Below are 14996 nucleotides of genomic sequence, written 5' to 3'. Positions count from 1 at the left end.
TAGGCCTCCCCAATGGCAGTGGTGTGGTGAATACCTTGGACCTGGCCGAAGTTTTCATGTTCTCAGCAAGAGCCTGTGCACGTGTGTTCAAGCACAAATGGCTCCTTTTCTAAAAAAACCTGGTGGGGGTGGGCTGGGTGGGGGTGGACCCCAGCCCCATTTGCTATTGGCCAGGGGTGACTGGGCATGTTGTTAGAGGGGTCACACAGACCTACTCAGGCCTTCTCAGTGATGGCCCCAATTTCCGGGGTGGGGTGCCACAGGCTGAAGTTCAATGACACTGCAGTGGGTGGCAGTAGAGAAGGGGGCAGGGGAAGGGGCTACACGTGTGATTTCCAGCCTGCTCGATTAATATGCAGGGTTGCTACGTCACAGCGGGGGTGGACATAGATGCTGATTGGCCTGGCTACGCCACGTGGTGTGAGTCAGTAAGGTCATTTCCTGGAGGAGGTGCTTAATTAATTAAATATGCGGGGTAGCTACGTCACAGCGGGGTGGACATAGATGCTGATTGGCCTGGCTGCATCACGTGGTGTGAGTCAGTAAGGTCATTTCCTGGAGGTGCTTAATTAATTAAATATGCGGGGTAGCTACGTCATGGTGGGGCATAAATGGTGATTGATGGGGGCTAGGTCACATGGGGGTGGGGTCATGACCTGGGTGTGACATCATTGGGGTCATGACCTGATGAGAGTTTCCGGTGACGTCACCGGATGTGATGTCACTGGCCATGCCCCCTTCATTAATTATGCATGGGTTGACACAGCTTCTGGTGATGTCACTGGCCACGCCCCCTTCCTTAAAAATGCGTGGGGGGCTATTTACTACTTACAGGTTTCTCAGGAGACATGTGAGGTGGTCAGGTACTCCCATCTCTTTAAGGACTTGCCACAGTTTGTTGTGATCCACACAATCAAAGGCTTTAGCATAGTCAATGAAGCAGAAATAGACGTTTTTCTGATACTCCCGCGCTTTCTCCTTAATCCAGTGAATGTTGGCAATTTGATCTCTAGTTCCTCTGCCTCTCCAAAACCCAGCTCGAATTTCTGGTAGTTCCCGATCGACATACTGCTGAAGCCTAGCTTGTAGGATCGTTAACATGACCTATGCCAGCAAGGTCATGTTAACTCATGAGAAATGAGTGCAATGGTGTGATAGTTTGAACATTCCTTGGCATTACCCTTCTTTGGGATTGGAATATAAACTGATCTTTTCCAATCCTGTGGCCACTGTTGCGTTTTCTAGATTTGTTGGCATAATTTGTTGACATAACGTGGCCTTGAACAGGGCTGGCCAAACTGCAGTTCGGGAGCTACATGTGGTTCTTTCAGACATATTGTGTGGCTCTCCAAACCTCCCCCCCACCAACCCCATCAGCTGGTTAAAGCATTTCTCTCTTCAAATAACTTCCCCATGGCAAGCCAGCCCGTGGCTTGGAGAATACATTTAAAGTTCCTTTCTTTCCACCTTTCCCTCCCTCCCATCTGTTCTCTTTCGTTCCAACTCTCAAACATCTGATGTTTATTCTATGCAGCTCTTATGTTAAGCAAGTTTAGCCACCCATGCTCTATCCCTCTCAGCCTCAGGTGTTTATACTAGTGTTGCAAACAACATCAGTGCCAAAAGTTGAGCCCCTCCAGCCCAATTTAAGAGACTCAACACCAAGAGATCCAAGTGAGTTGATTCAGATTCCTTTATTACCACCAGTGGCAGGAGGAAAAGCCACACTTTCTGTACCAACATCCTTCCTGTGTTTTTCCTCAAACCCATCTTCACAAAGCCCCAACATTTATACAATTTGGATAACAAAGCAGGTCTAGTTGATTGGTTACAAAAATCCTCACTTTTGGCCTTGTAAAGGAATTCCACCCCCTGTGAGCAGCCAGCTCCCACTACTGGCTGGCAGGGAGTCCCAGTTAGGCTAGGCTCCAGTGTCCAAGGACCCTTGCTAGCCCCCAGGAGTCCAGCCTGTGTCTCTATTGCTGCCACCACCCCACAGGTTCCCAAGGCCAGAGTCTCAAAGAAAAACTCCAGCCCTTCCTGGGAGACTAATTATCACCCTGCAAGGAAGGCTCTCAGTAAAGAATTCTTATCTCAGTAGGTAGCCCCAGTCTAAGACACTGAATTTAGCCTTTGGAGACTTGAAGCCAAAGACTCCACACAGTTTAACTGATAAGAGATATTTTATTGTGTGCAAAGAAGAATTAACCATTAAGGTTATAGGAAGGCATGAAAGTAACAGACCTATGCTTAACCAGCCTTACTAACATTTAGCATAGTTGCCAGACGTAGTCAACTTAAGAACATAAGAATATAAGAGAAGCCATGTTGGATCAGGCCAATGGCCCATCCAGTCCAACACTCTGTATCACACAGTGGCCAAAATACATACACACACACACTGCGGCTAATAACCACTGATGGACCTCTGCTCTGTATTTTTATCCAATCCCCTCTTGAAGCTGGCTATAAGAACTGGTCAGGGACCTGCATATCTACGGGACCGCCTTTCTCCATATATCCCCAGAGAGCACTGCGTTCAGGGGCAAAAAACCTACTCTCTGCTCCCAGACCAAAAGAAGCCAGGTTATGCTTGACAAGATCTAGGGCTTTTTCGGTGGCAGCACCAGAGCTTTGGAATGCCCTTCCAGAAGCCATATGGGCCCTGCGGGATCTGTCTGCATTCCGCAGGGCCTGTAAGACCGAGTTGTTCAAGCAGGCCTTCGATGCTTGACGAAAAGATGGCTGCCACCGGACATCACACAGAATGCCGGTGATCACTGCTTGGAATTTTTTAATGCCGCTTATAATGTATGGATTCAGCACTATATAATGGTTTTAAAAATTGTAATATGTTTTTAAACTGGAAAATGTAAATGTAAATTATGGTTTTATATATTTTATTGGTTTAACTGTGTAGATATGATACTGTGAGCCGCCCCGAGTCCGCTTGCGGAGAGGGCGGGATATAAGTCAAATGTAATAAATAATAAATAAATATAGAACTTCAGTCAGAATAGGACTGTAGGGTATTAATAATAATAATATTAAAGTTCAGCCAGGTACACCAAGGTTACAACACAAAAATACTGCCATCACTCCGAGTTCAGTTTAACAGCAGAACAACACACTGAGGCATGAAGGAAGTCTGAGAGGCGTCAGACTCAAATTGGGCTTGGAATACCTATTCTTTATAGCCAGGTCCCATTAATTGCCAGGGCCCTTGCAATCAATTTCACCTGCGATGTTAAATCCACTCCTTAGTCACAGAGTGATCTAGATTAATCCCAAACCTCTCCCCTGCAGTGGAAAAATATCTTCTCTCAATTAAACAAGCTCTCTCTTCCTGGCACCCCTCACAGCTGAACCCAATTTGTCAAAGTTACATACCAACCCTGCCTAGGCTTATGTAAACACTAACACTCCAGGCCCCAGGTCTAAGTTACAATTTAAGAAAACACTAGATTCTTGGCCTGACTCTGGGCATCCCAAGGTCAAAATTTACTAATGATTTTAGGAGGCCCTAAAGCATTACAGGCCTTTTGTGGTATCTCACTGGCTTAAAGTCCGTCTCTTTCAGGATGAAGTAATTCCTTGGGGATTTCTTTGTTCTGTACTCCCCATCTCCTGTCTTCCTGGCATCTAGCATCTGGACGGAACTCTGCGGTTAGGTGTTCTTCTAGGGATGTGCATATGGCCAAGGGGTTCTTTGTTTTAGATTTCCAGCTCGGTTCCAGAGAATGTATCAATAGGTGAAATTTCTACTGTGGGGAGTGTTCTGACCTTCAAGCTAGGCTTTTTCTGGTGGTAGGAAAATTATCTCCTTTCTTCTAGAAGATGTTTACAGGACATACCCAGATAACATATTCTTAGTGGAGAAAGGCCTTTGTGGTATGCAATGTACTTTCCCTCTTTGTTCTCAAAGACCACCATGAGCCCATGTCATGTATATTAAGGCAGGTTCTGTGATCAGTTAGTGCACATATGTTCTATGATTAGAGTTAGTGATGGAAAACCACCGCCTTCCCAAGATTGCCCTGTATGGCGAACTTTCCACCGGCCATCGAAATAGAGGGGCACCAAAGAAGAGGTACAAGGACTCCTTGAAGAAATCCCTTGGTACCTGTTGCATCAACCATCACCAGTGGTCTGACCTAGCCTCAGATCGCAAAGCATGGAGGCACACCATCCACCAGGCTGTCTCTTCCTTTGAGAACGCACGCATAGCTGGTCTTGAGGACAAAAGGAGATTGAGGAAGAATCGCACTGCTACAGCACCAACCTCAAATCAGACTTTTTCCTGCAGCCACTGTGGCCGGACTTGCCTGTTCATTGGTCTTGTCAGTCACCAGTGAGCCTGCAGCAGACGTGGACTACTGCACCTTTCTTAAATCTTCGTTCGCGAAGTCAAGCCGAGAGAGGGAGAGTTAGTGCAAATGTAAATGGTACTCTGTGCATGTTCTAATGCAAATCTGAATCTACATTCTACACTAGGAGCAAGCCAGTTCTAAACCTCTTCCCTAATCAGATGCAAAAGCCTTCTGGATTTGGCTGGCCAAATGCTCTCTGCATTACATTTACATTAGGAGCCAGCTATTTCTGAATCTCTTTTCTAACCAGATGCAAAAGCCTAATGAATTTTGATGGCAAAATGCTCTCAATACCACATAAGTGTTTAATTTAGAAGCAAGCCAATCCTGAACCTCTTCTAACTAAATGCAAAAGCCTTCTAAATTTTACTGGCAAAATGCTCTCTCCAAAAAGCTTGAAAATTCTACTTAAAGAAAACTAATTTAGGTAACTCCATGCAGCTGTGTCTTGGATAGCTTTTTCTTAAAGGTATAAGACACAGAGCTATAGTAAAGATTCATAAATGGTGCTCCATTAGATCCTCAGGGAAATAAGTTTCTGGCATGATTTTATTGATATATAATTGAAGGGGATGGTGCTGCAGTTATTTAGCAAATGTAAGAAATAGAGCCCAGTTCATCTCTTAAAAGTATCCTATTTAAAGTACATTTAAGTGGAAGTATTACATATGGTTTCAGCCCACAATCACTTTGACAGCCACTGTGACACAACAGCCAGCACTTTAGGGCGGGGTCTGCCAGACCCGGATTCCCACTGTGGAAGCTGACTGGGTGATTTCAGACCAGTCACAGACTTTCAACATAACCTACCTCACAGGGTTGTGCAGATCAAAAAGGCGAGAGAAAAATTATGTAAACTGCTTTGGTCCCCAATGTGGAGAAAGACTAGGGTGGGGAGAGGAGATGGAAAACTGAAGTCAGGGGTCAGATAAAGGTAGGTTGATGTTTGGCTGAGAAACAGAAGGTTGCCAACTCTAGATTTGGAAATTCTTGGAGATTTGAGGGGTGAAGCCTGGAGAGGGTAGGGTTTGAGGAAGAGTGGGAACTCAGACAAGAACAATGCCATAGACTCCATCCCAAACCAGGCATCTCCTCCTAGGAAACCATTGTTGCCAATCTCCAGGTGAGGCCTGGAGATCACTCAGAACTACAACTTCTCTCCAGATCGGCAGATATCATTTCCCTGAGAGAAACTGGTACACTCTGAATCATTATAACCTGCTGAAGTCTCCCACCTATGACAGCCAGTATGATGTGGCAGCTGGCACTTCAGAGCAGGGTCTGCCAGACCCAGCCTCTTGCTGTGGAAGCTGACTGGGTGATTTCAGACCAGTCACAGACTTTCAGCCTAACCTGTCCCAGAGGGTTGTTGTGCAGATCAAAAGAGGGAAGAGAAGAATGCTTTGGACCCCACTGTGAAGAAAAACTGCCCTTTTTCTTTACAGAGGATGCAGGCAGGGGGGAAGAGATGGAAAGCAATCTACCCCCATCTCTTTTGCCCCCCATCCCTTCTTTCTCAAGATACCCCTCTTCTCTGATAACCTTTCCCACATTTCCCCACTTTCTCCATTTCCCTTCCAAATTACTGCCTTCTTGACATACCTTGCCTCTTTCTATCTTTTCCCCCCACCCACAGCCCCATGCCAAGGCCATAAACCCACCTATAGCAAATTTCTAGCATCCACTGTATATCTCCCTACAATGGGCCTTATTACTAGTAAAGTCCATAAAATTCATGTCATATCCTAGTAACAACAGAGTTCAATATGCCTTCCTAGGCCAAGAAGTTACATGGTTTTTCCCTGTGTGAGTTCTTAGATGTTGTTGAACGTAAGCATGCTGACTGAATTTCTATTCAAAAGGTTTTTGCCCTCTATGGATTCCTTGATGCTGCTAAAAATGGCTACTCTGACTGAATTTCTTCCCACACTCTGAGCATTCAAAAGGCTTCTCTCCTATATGGATATTTTGATGGTGGTGAAGAGTGCTTCTGTGACTGAATTTCTTCCCACACTCTGAGCATTCAAAAGGCTTCTACCCTGTGTGGGTTCCTTGATGCATCTGAAGACTGCCACTCCGACTGAATCTCTTCCCACACTCTGAGCATTCAAAAGGCTTCTCTCCTGTGTGGGTTCTTTGATGTTTTTGAAGACTGCCACTCTGACTGAATCTCTTCCCACACTCTGAGCATTCAAAAGGCTTCTCCCCTGTGTGGGTTCTTTGATGCAGTTGAAGACTGCCACTCTGACTGAATCCCTTCCCACACTCTGAGCATTCAAAAGGCTTCTCCCCTGTATGGATTCTTTGATGTTTTTGAAGACTGCTATTGTCCCTAAGTTTCTTTCCACACTCTGAGCATTCAAAGGCCTTATCCCCTCTATGGATTCTTAGATGTTTCTGAAGACTGCTATTGTGACTGAATCTTTTCCCACACTCTGAGCATTCAAAAGGCTTCTCCCCTGTATGGATACTTTGATGGTGGTGAAGAGTGCTTCTGTGACTGAATCTCTTCCCACACTCTGAGCATTCAAAAGGCTTCTCCCCTGTGTGGGTTCTTTGATGCAGTTGAAGACTGCCATTCTGACTGAATCTCTTCCCGCACTCTGAGCATTCAAAAGGCTTCTCCCCTGTGTGGGTTCTTAGATGTTTTTGAAGACTGCTACTGTGGCTGAATCTCTTCCCACACTCTGAACATTCAAAAGGCTTCTCCCCTGTATGGATACTTTGATGGTGGTGAAGAGTGCTCTTGTCACTGAACCTCTTCCCACACTCTGAGCATTCAAAAGACTTCTCCCCTGTGTGGGTTCTTTGATGCTGTCGAAGATGGCCACTCTGACTGAATCTCTTCCCACACTCTGAGCATTCAAAAGGCTTCTCCCCTGTGTGGGCTCGGAGATGACTTTGAAGATGGCCACTCCGAATGAATCTCTTCCCACATTCTGAGCATTCAAAAGGCTTCTTCCCTGTATGGATTCTCTGATGACGCTGAAGAGTACTTCTGTCACTGAACCTCTTTCCACACTCTGAGCATTCAAAAGGCTTCTCCCCTGTGTGGGTTCTTAGATGTTTTTGAAGATTGCTACTGTGACTGAAACTCTTCCCACACTCTGAGCATTCAAAAGGCTTCTCCCCTGTATGGATATTTTGATGGTGGTGAAGAGTGCTTCTGTGACTGAACCTCTTCCCACACTCTAAGCATTCAAAAGGCTTCTCAAAGGAACATGGAGACTGAAAGAAAAAGCAGATTCCCTCATCAGAGACCATGCCAGGAAGATATCTGACCCTCTCGACCACGGTATTTTGTGAGGGTGGAAGAGGGAGAACTCGGTATCTGTAACAGCACTGCCATTCAGAGTGTCTCTTCCTCAGACTTTTGAAAGCCAACTGATGGAATGGCATCAAAATAAAGTTATTCAAACTACCATGAGTGCCTGTGTTTTCTCTTAATAACGTAACTTATTCATAGTGAACAATATAGAGATTACAGAAACTGGTCATTCAAGACAACATTTTCATGATACAAAAATCTTACATTTGCCTGAAAAATCAATAACTTTACAAGTTTTGTGTCATTCAAGGGATGTAAGTCTAAAATACAGAGTTACAACATCAAAATTACTCAGTTAACAGATACAAAGTACAAAGTTGCTGAATCAGAAATTCAATCCAAAGTTCACAAATTCTCAAGTTCACACAAGATTTCTGGATAATTGTCTCATTTTGGTCTCCCTTCTTCAGTGAACCATAGGAAATAAAGCAGGCTAAGACCAACAATATTCTGCCAAGATTCTGAGTGTCTATGCCATACAAAAAGTTACTGAGGAAGAGACACCATCCATATTTTTTCAGATGACTTAAGCAGTGTCTTTTTCCTGTGGTATAGCCTCAGGCAGATGTAAGGTTTTTGTATTATATGATGTTGTTTTGAATGTCAAGTTTCTGTAATACATATTTTTTTTCCACTGTGAATAAGTTGCATTCCTAAGAATAAGTTGCATTATTAAGAGAAAACACAAGCACTCATCGTAGGTTGAATTGATGCCATTCCAGCAGTTGGCTATCAATTTGCATCTCTTCCTCAGACAACAGGAGCAAAAGCATCCCTGAGAATGGAGCAAAGGCCCTGACTATTCCCCGTTCATTTCCCCCCCTACCTGGACCAGAGGTGGAGCTGCTGTTTCCAGTTCTCTGCAAAGAAAACGGTTCAACAAAATGTCTTCACTGCCTGAAAAGGAGACAAAATTGGAAGGAAGGATTTTAGCCTCATATTTCGATGTTCTTTGCTTGTCTGAATCCTGCTTATGCATCCCCTTTCCTAGGATTCTGAAACTTTGTCTTCTTTACACTCAAGAAAAGTTGTCATAACTTTTAGTCAACTGTAAGAAAGGTACCCATGAGCCTCGGGGGGTTATAAATGCTGTCAACGCATTTCAGACTTCTGTAAGACTTGAAATGTGCCCTTGGAGCTCAAATGGTTGCAACATCCCTGCTGGATCAGAACAAAAGTCTAGCGGTGACATTCTCCCACCTGCTGGGGCTTCTTACCCATCCTGGAGTCAGGAATGGCAGGAGAAAAGGAGGTGACCTGAAATCACATCGCATGACACGTCACCATCACATCCTGCCCCAAATCCATATGATTTTAGCACATCAGCTAACACTCTGGGGAACTGCCAATGCGTTTCCAGAGTGTCTGCTGATGCTTTGAGTTCACATCCAGGTTTTCAGCCAAACAAGACATGAAAATGACACCATGCTCGATCCTGAACCCTCACATGGATCTAGTCCACGGACTGGCATCCCTAATCCAGTATCCCCTTTCTGACTGTGGCCCCCCAGATGCCCTGGAAAAGCCTTTAAGCAGGTGTGGCAACAGGCCAAGAGACAATAGCGATATCAATAATCTATATTAAGGGGGCTGGGGGGGCTAATGGCAACGTAGGGACAATAAGGCAAACAGAAATGCTTTTAGAAATGCCTCTGTGTGCTTTGTGTGAAGCAGCTGCTAAAAGAGGAACTAGCTAGCGGTTAACTGAACGTGGATTGTGACATCTTAGCAACCAAGCTGTGTGTTTACTGAAGGCCTGTGGGTTTCCTTTTCACTTCCCCTTTTTTGACTCTGTGAAAGCTGATATATATATATATGCATTTGCCTAAGCAATTCATGCATGACCAGCCAAAAGCCATTGTAATGAGTATATAGCACAGCCTACTAAGTAATAATCAGGCTGTAGGCCAAATAGAGTTTTAAGTATGATCAAATGTGTCTCTTAACAAAACAGCACAAATAGTATAGGGAAAAAGCAGAAGTTACAGTAAGCTGACACTGTAAGCCGCATAGGCACCAGCAAGAAAACCACCTAGCATGTTAACACGTGGATAACGGTCTGTGCTGACAAAACAGCAAACCACAGAATGGGTCAGTGCTAAAAGGTACGGAAGTGGACAACTTGTGCCATCAGTGCAGGACGTGTATAAGAGCACCATGAATGTAAACATCTATGTTGAGAAATGGTATAAAAAGCCTTGCCTAACTGTAATCGGGGCTCAGACTTCCACTTTTGGGCAGATGCCGAGGAAGTCTGGCCCGCACGTGTCTATTCAAATAAAAGAAAAGCTGTTCTCCTGATCTTGCCTCAGACCTCCTTTGTCTCTGCACCTGCTTTAATTGGCAAAGTGGGGTTTTCCTGCTACGCAGGGACACAGAGCCCAAATTACTGGCTTGTGGCAATGGAACTTATGAGATTTCCTACCCCAGAATATGGTGGGTTGGTGCATCTAAAGCACTATCAAGTCACAGCTGACTTATGGGGACTCCAGTTCTTCAAAGCAAGAGAGATGCAGAGGTGGTATGTCATTGCCTGCCTCTCCAGAACAACCTTGAATTTCTTTGGAGGTCTCCCAATCTAAAAACTAATCAGGGCTGACCATTCTTAGCTTCTGAGATCTGATGACCTTGGTCATTTGGGGCCATGCTGGTCAGGGGAGTGTGGAATTTCTATTGATTCACCTTCTCTCATAGCTGCACCCAGATTTCTCTCCCTTTTCTTTTTTCAGCCACCTTGAGTCCTTCCAGTGGATGGAAGGTGAGATATGCCTATTTCCATTAATGTAAATATGAATGGAATTGGTCTCCATGAATCTGTACACTACCCCTTAAAGTGGGAGTGGACATCGCAACATCCTAGGGCACTTTCCCCCAGAACTCCATTCTACATAGAAGTATTTTCCTTTTCTCCAGTCCTGAAGCTTCTGCTCAACAACTTCACTACATGTCCCAATCCCTTCTGGGCAGGAGGCCCCCTTACCACTTGACAGGGCCTCTCGGGCATGCTCCTGGGCCTGTGCCCTCTGACCTTCCTCTGACAGAGCTCCTTCTGCCTCAGAGAACTTTCCTTCCACCTTCACGGATCCTCCCCACATCTGAAACAACAGCAAGGGATAGGGGTAAGAGAAGGAATGGAACAGGGAGGAGGGATGGATCCTGACCCACTCCCAAACTCCTCATCCCTGACCACCAGAGCTGCTATAGCCACAGGGGCAAGAACCAGGGTTGGATTTTCTTCCCAGCCTATTGAATTATCTAGAAGAAGAAATATCAAAGAAATATCGAAGAAAACATAGGAGCAATATATCTAAGCATTATAAGAAACATATGAAAGAAGGACAGATACCTTTCAAGAAGAATATGTTGAACAACAAAGAAGAGTTTTAGAAAGTTTAACTGCACTGAGAAGAACTGGAAGAAAGAAATCACCAGGAGTGATTGAGGAAGATTCAGCATAGGTTCTGTAAGGGAAGATCTTGTCTCACTAACCTGTTAAGAGTTCTTTGAGGGGGTGAACAAACATGTGGACAAAGGGAACCCAATAGATGTTGTTTACCTTGACTTCCAGAAAGCTTTTGATAAAGTTCCTCATCAAAGGCTCCTTAGTAAGCTCGAGAGTCATGGAGTAAAAGGACAAGTCCTCTTGTGGATCAAAAACTGGCTTATTAATAGGAAACGAAGAGTGAGTATAAATGGGCAATTTTCTCAGTGGAGAATAGCAAGCAGTGAGGTGCCACAGGGCTCAGTACTGGGTCCGATGCTTTTTAACATGTTCATTAATGATCTGGAGTTGGGAGTAAGCAGTGAAGTGGCTAACTTTGTGGATGACACTAAATTGTTCAGGGTGGCAAGAACCAGAGAGGATTGTGAGGCACTCCAAAGGGATCTGTCGAGGCTGGACGAGTGAACATCAACATGGCAAATGAGGTTTAACATGGTCAAATGCAAAGTAATGCACATTGGGGCCAAAAATCCTAACTATAAATACAAGTTGATGGGGTGTGAACTGGCAGAGTCTGACCAAGAGAGAGATTTTGGGATTTTGGTAGATAACTCACTGTAAATGTCGAGACAGTCTGTGAATAAAAAAGGCCAACGCCATACTAGGAATTATTACAAAGGGAATTGAAAACAACTCAGTCAGTATCATAATGCACCTGTATAAATCGCTAGTGCAGCCTCATTTCGAATATTGTGTACAATTCTGGTCACTGCACCTCAAAAAAGCTATTATAGTATTGGGAAAAGTCCAGAAAAGGGCAACTAGAATGATTAAAGGGTTGGAACACTTTCTCTAGGAAGAAAAGTTAAAACGCTTGGGGCTCTAGCTTGGAGAAACGTCGACTGAGGGGTGACATAATAGAGGTTTACAAGATTATGCATGGGATAGAGAAGGGAGAGAAAGTACTTTTCTCCTTTTCTCACAATACGAGAACTCGTGGACATTCAATGAAATTGCTAAGCAGTTGGGTTAGAACTGATAAAAGGAAGTGCTTCTTCACCCAAAGGATGATTAACATGTGGAATTCACTGCCACAGGAGGTGGCGGCGGCTACAAGTATAGACAGCTTCAAGAGGGGATTGGATAAGCAGATGGAGCAGAGGTCCATCAGTGGCTATTAGCCACAGCTTATCGTTGGAACTTTCTGTCTGGGGCAGTGATGCTCTGTATTCTTGGTGCTTGGGGGGGGGGCACAGTGGGAGGGCTTCTAGTGTCCGGGACCCACTGGTGGACCTCCTGATGGCAGTTGGTTTTTTTGGCCACTATGTGACACAGAGTGTTGGACTGGATGGGCCATGGGCCTGATCCAATATGGCTTCTCTTATGTTCTTATAAGTAGATGGGATATCAGGGGAGGTATTCCAAGCCACAGAAAAGGAGTCCATCAAAATCTTAATAAGAATCTAACAAAGATGGAAACAAAATAATGGCCCACAGAATGGAAATGTGCACATTAAATTCCAATTCCAAAAAACAGAGACATCAAAGACTGAGCAACTATCGGACCACTGCATTAATTCCTCATGCAAGTCAAGTGATGCTCAACAATTTACAACAAGGCCTGTGGTCATATAATGAAAGAGAAATGCCAGATGTTCCACGTGGATTTACAGAAGGAAGAGGCACCTGAGATCATACTGCAAATTCACATTGGTTAATGGAGCAAAGGAGAGCATTTCAGAAGAAAACCAGCTTGTGATTCACAGCCTTCATCCATTCTTTTGACTGCTGGGATCAAGCAAAGGTATGGTTGGTTTGAAAAGAAATGAGTGTGCCACAACATCTGATTGTATTGATACATATCCTGGGCAAGAGATTACTGTTAGAATATGCAGAAATAGAACGATTTCCAATTGGTGCCAGAGTAGGATGCATGTTATCTCCCTGTCTCATCAATCTATATGCAGAACATAGAATAAGGAAAGCTGGATTACATTGAGAAGATGGGGAAGTGAAAATGGTAGGAAGGAAGATTAAGAATCTGAGATATGCAGATGAGACCACATTACTGGCAGAAAGTAGTAAAGACCTGAAAACATTATTAATGAAGGCTAGAGCAGAAAATGTTAAAGGAAGATTACAGCTGAAGACCAGGAAGGCAAAAATAATGACTAGTGAAGAATTACAGAAATTGAATGCTGATTATGAAGAAACTGAAGTTGTTCAAGATTTTCTGTTTCCTTCCTCCAACATCAATCCATTGAAATTTGAAATATACTGCACCTCACCCCAGCTAAAAAGGAAAAAATGCTGTATACTACCTTCACACTTGCGGGAAGATGAATGGGGTGTTGTAAAGGAATCTCGGTTAATTTCACCACAATTAGAAAAGAGTCTCTTACACCCTTATTTTCTATTTGGACATATTTATTGCTTTCACTATTGCTGCCCCTTAACTGGATCCATAAAGCTGTTGACCCTGTGGACTTGGCTTGTTGTTCCTGTTTTGTCTCAAAATGTCTTCATCATGTTATATGCGAATTTACTTTTCAGTCCTGTTTATAAGATTGAATGGTTACCTTCCATTTTATTGTATCTGAATAAGTATGCTTCCACAGGAAAAGTCATACGTTGAAAAAAAACTTTCTTGGTCTTAAAGGTGCCCCTGGACTCTAACTTCATCAACCAAAAGGGAAACTGCAAACAAGAAATCAGGAGACTGAGACTGGGAAGGGCAGCCAGGAAGGAGCTGGAAAAGATTCTTAAGGATGTGTCACTGGTGACCAAGCTCATGTTAATTTGTGCCACAGTACTCCCCCATTACTATGTGTGGGCGTGAAAGCAGAACAAGGAATAAAGCTGGGAGGAAGAAAGTTGATTCTTTGTGGTGTTGGAGGAGAGTGTTTCTACAGATACCACAGGCCACAAAAAAGACAAATAAGTGGATTTTAGATCAAATCAAGCCTTACCTCTCCCTGGAAGCTCGACTCGACTGAGGCTATCGTATTTTAGTGACATTATGAGAAGACGGGAGTCATTGGAAAAGACAATAATGCTAAGAGAAGTTGAAGGTAGCAGGAAAAGAGAAAAGCAAACACGTGAAGCACTGACTCAATCAAGTAAGCCACAAGGGCCTTCGGTCTGCAAGATGTGAGCAAGGCTATTAAGGAGAGGACATTTGTAAGGTTGCCATAAGGCTGAAGTGACTTGATGGCAGTTCACACACACAGCGGAATAACTGGCAGGAAGCCTTAGGATAAGGTCATAGCTTGAGTGGAGTGACTGAAAGCCCCTCACCTGCTGTGCCTGCCTCTTCTCCTCTGCCTGATTCAGGAGGAAACCTTCAGCCAGGGCCACTGCCTGGGAACTGGTCTCTGGCCCGCATCCTCTCACCCAGCCCTGCACTTCCTGCGGCAGGATGGCCAGGAACTGCTCCAGGATCACCAGGTCCACAATCTCCTTCTTGGTGCGCCTCTCTGGCTCCAGCCAGTCCTTACAAAGTTCATGGAGCCGGCTGCAAACCTCTCGGGGTCCATCAGCCTCCTGGTAACAGAACTGCCGGAAGCATCGGCTGCGTACATCTGTGGTCACAGTGTCCTGAACCAAGATCTCTGGCACAGCTCTTTCCTGGAATTCAGCACCACTCGCTGCTTGGATGGGATGGCGACCTTTTTTTGATATCTTTTTTTGAAGGCCAGTTCCAGGGTCTTTGGGGTCCTTCTCTTCCATCTCTTTCCCCTTCCTCTTGGGTTGTCTCTGACACTCTTTCAAAGACACTCTTATTCACTTGGCTGTGAAGAGGGAGAGGGGAAGACATCAGAAAGGCAGGAAGAAAAAGAGAACGGAGTTATATTGA

At 44.5% G+C, this 14996-nt stretch overlaps 3 protein-coding genes across 3 annotated transcripts in view; all 3 read right to left on the bottom strand.

Moving 5' to 3' along the window:
• The window catches only part of LOC132566029 (zinc finger and SCAN domain-containing protein 31-like), an 80753-nt gene that overhangs the window by 35467 nt on the left and 30290 nt on the right, over nt 1–14996 (bottom strand). The gene's annotated exons all lie outside the window — the stretch shown is intronic.
• LOC132567266 (zinc finger protein 135-like) lies at nt 6386–7634 on the bottom strand. Its single transcript, XM_060232954.1, has one exon. It carries the CDS (start codon nt 7632–7634, stop codon nt 6405–6407), a length of 1230 nt encoding a protein of 409 aa, XP_060088937.1. The 3' UTR covers nt 6386–6404.
• Nucleotides 7807–14869, bottom strand: LOC132567265 (zinc finger and SCAN domain-containing protein 23-like). Its single transcript, XM_060232953.1, has 3 exons — nt 14438–14869; nt 10679–10793; nt 7807–8595 (listed from the first exon to the last, which is right to left on the bottom strand). Exons 1-3 carry the CDS (start codon nt 14867–14869, stop codon nt 8498–8500), a joined length of 645 nt encoding a protein of 214 aa, XP_060088936.1. The 3' UTR covers nt 7807–8497.

Source organism: Heteronotia binoei, chromosome 2, assembly GCF_032191835.1.
Source record: "Heteronotia binoei isolate CCM8104 ecotype False Entrance Well chromosome 2, APGP_CSIRO_Hbin_v1, whole genome shotgun sequence".
NCBI lineage: Eukaryota > Metazoa > Chordata > Lepidosauria > Squamata > Gekkonidae > Heteronotia > Heteronotia binoei.
This window is presented reverse-complemented; position numbering and strand designations above follow the sequence as displayed.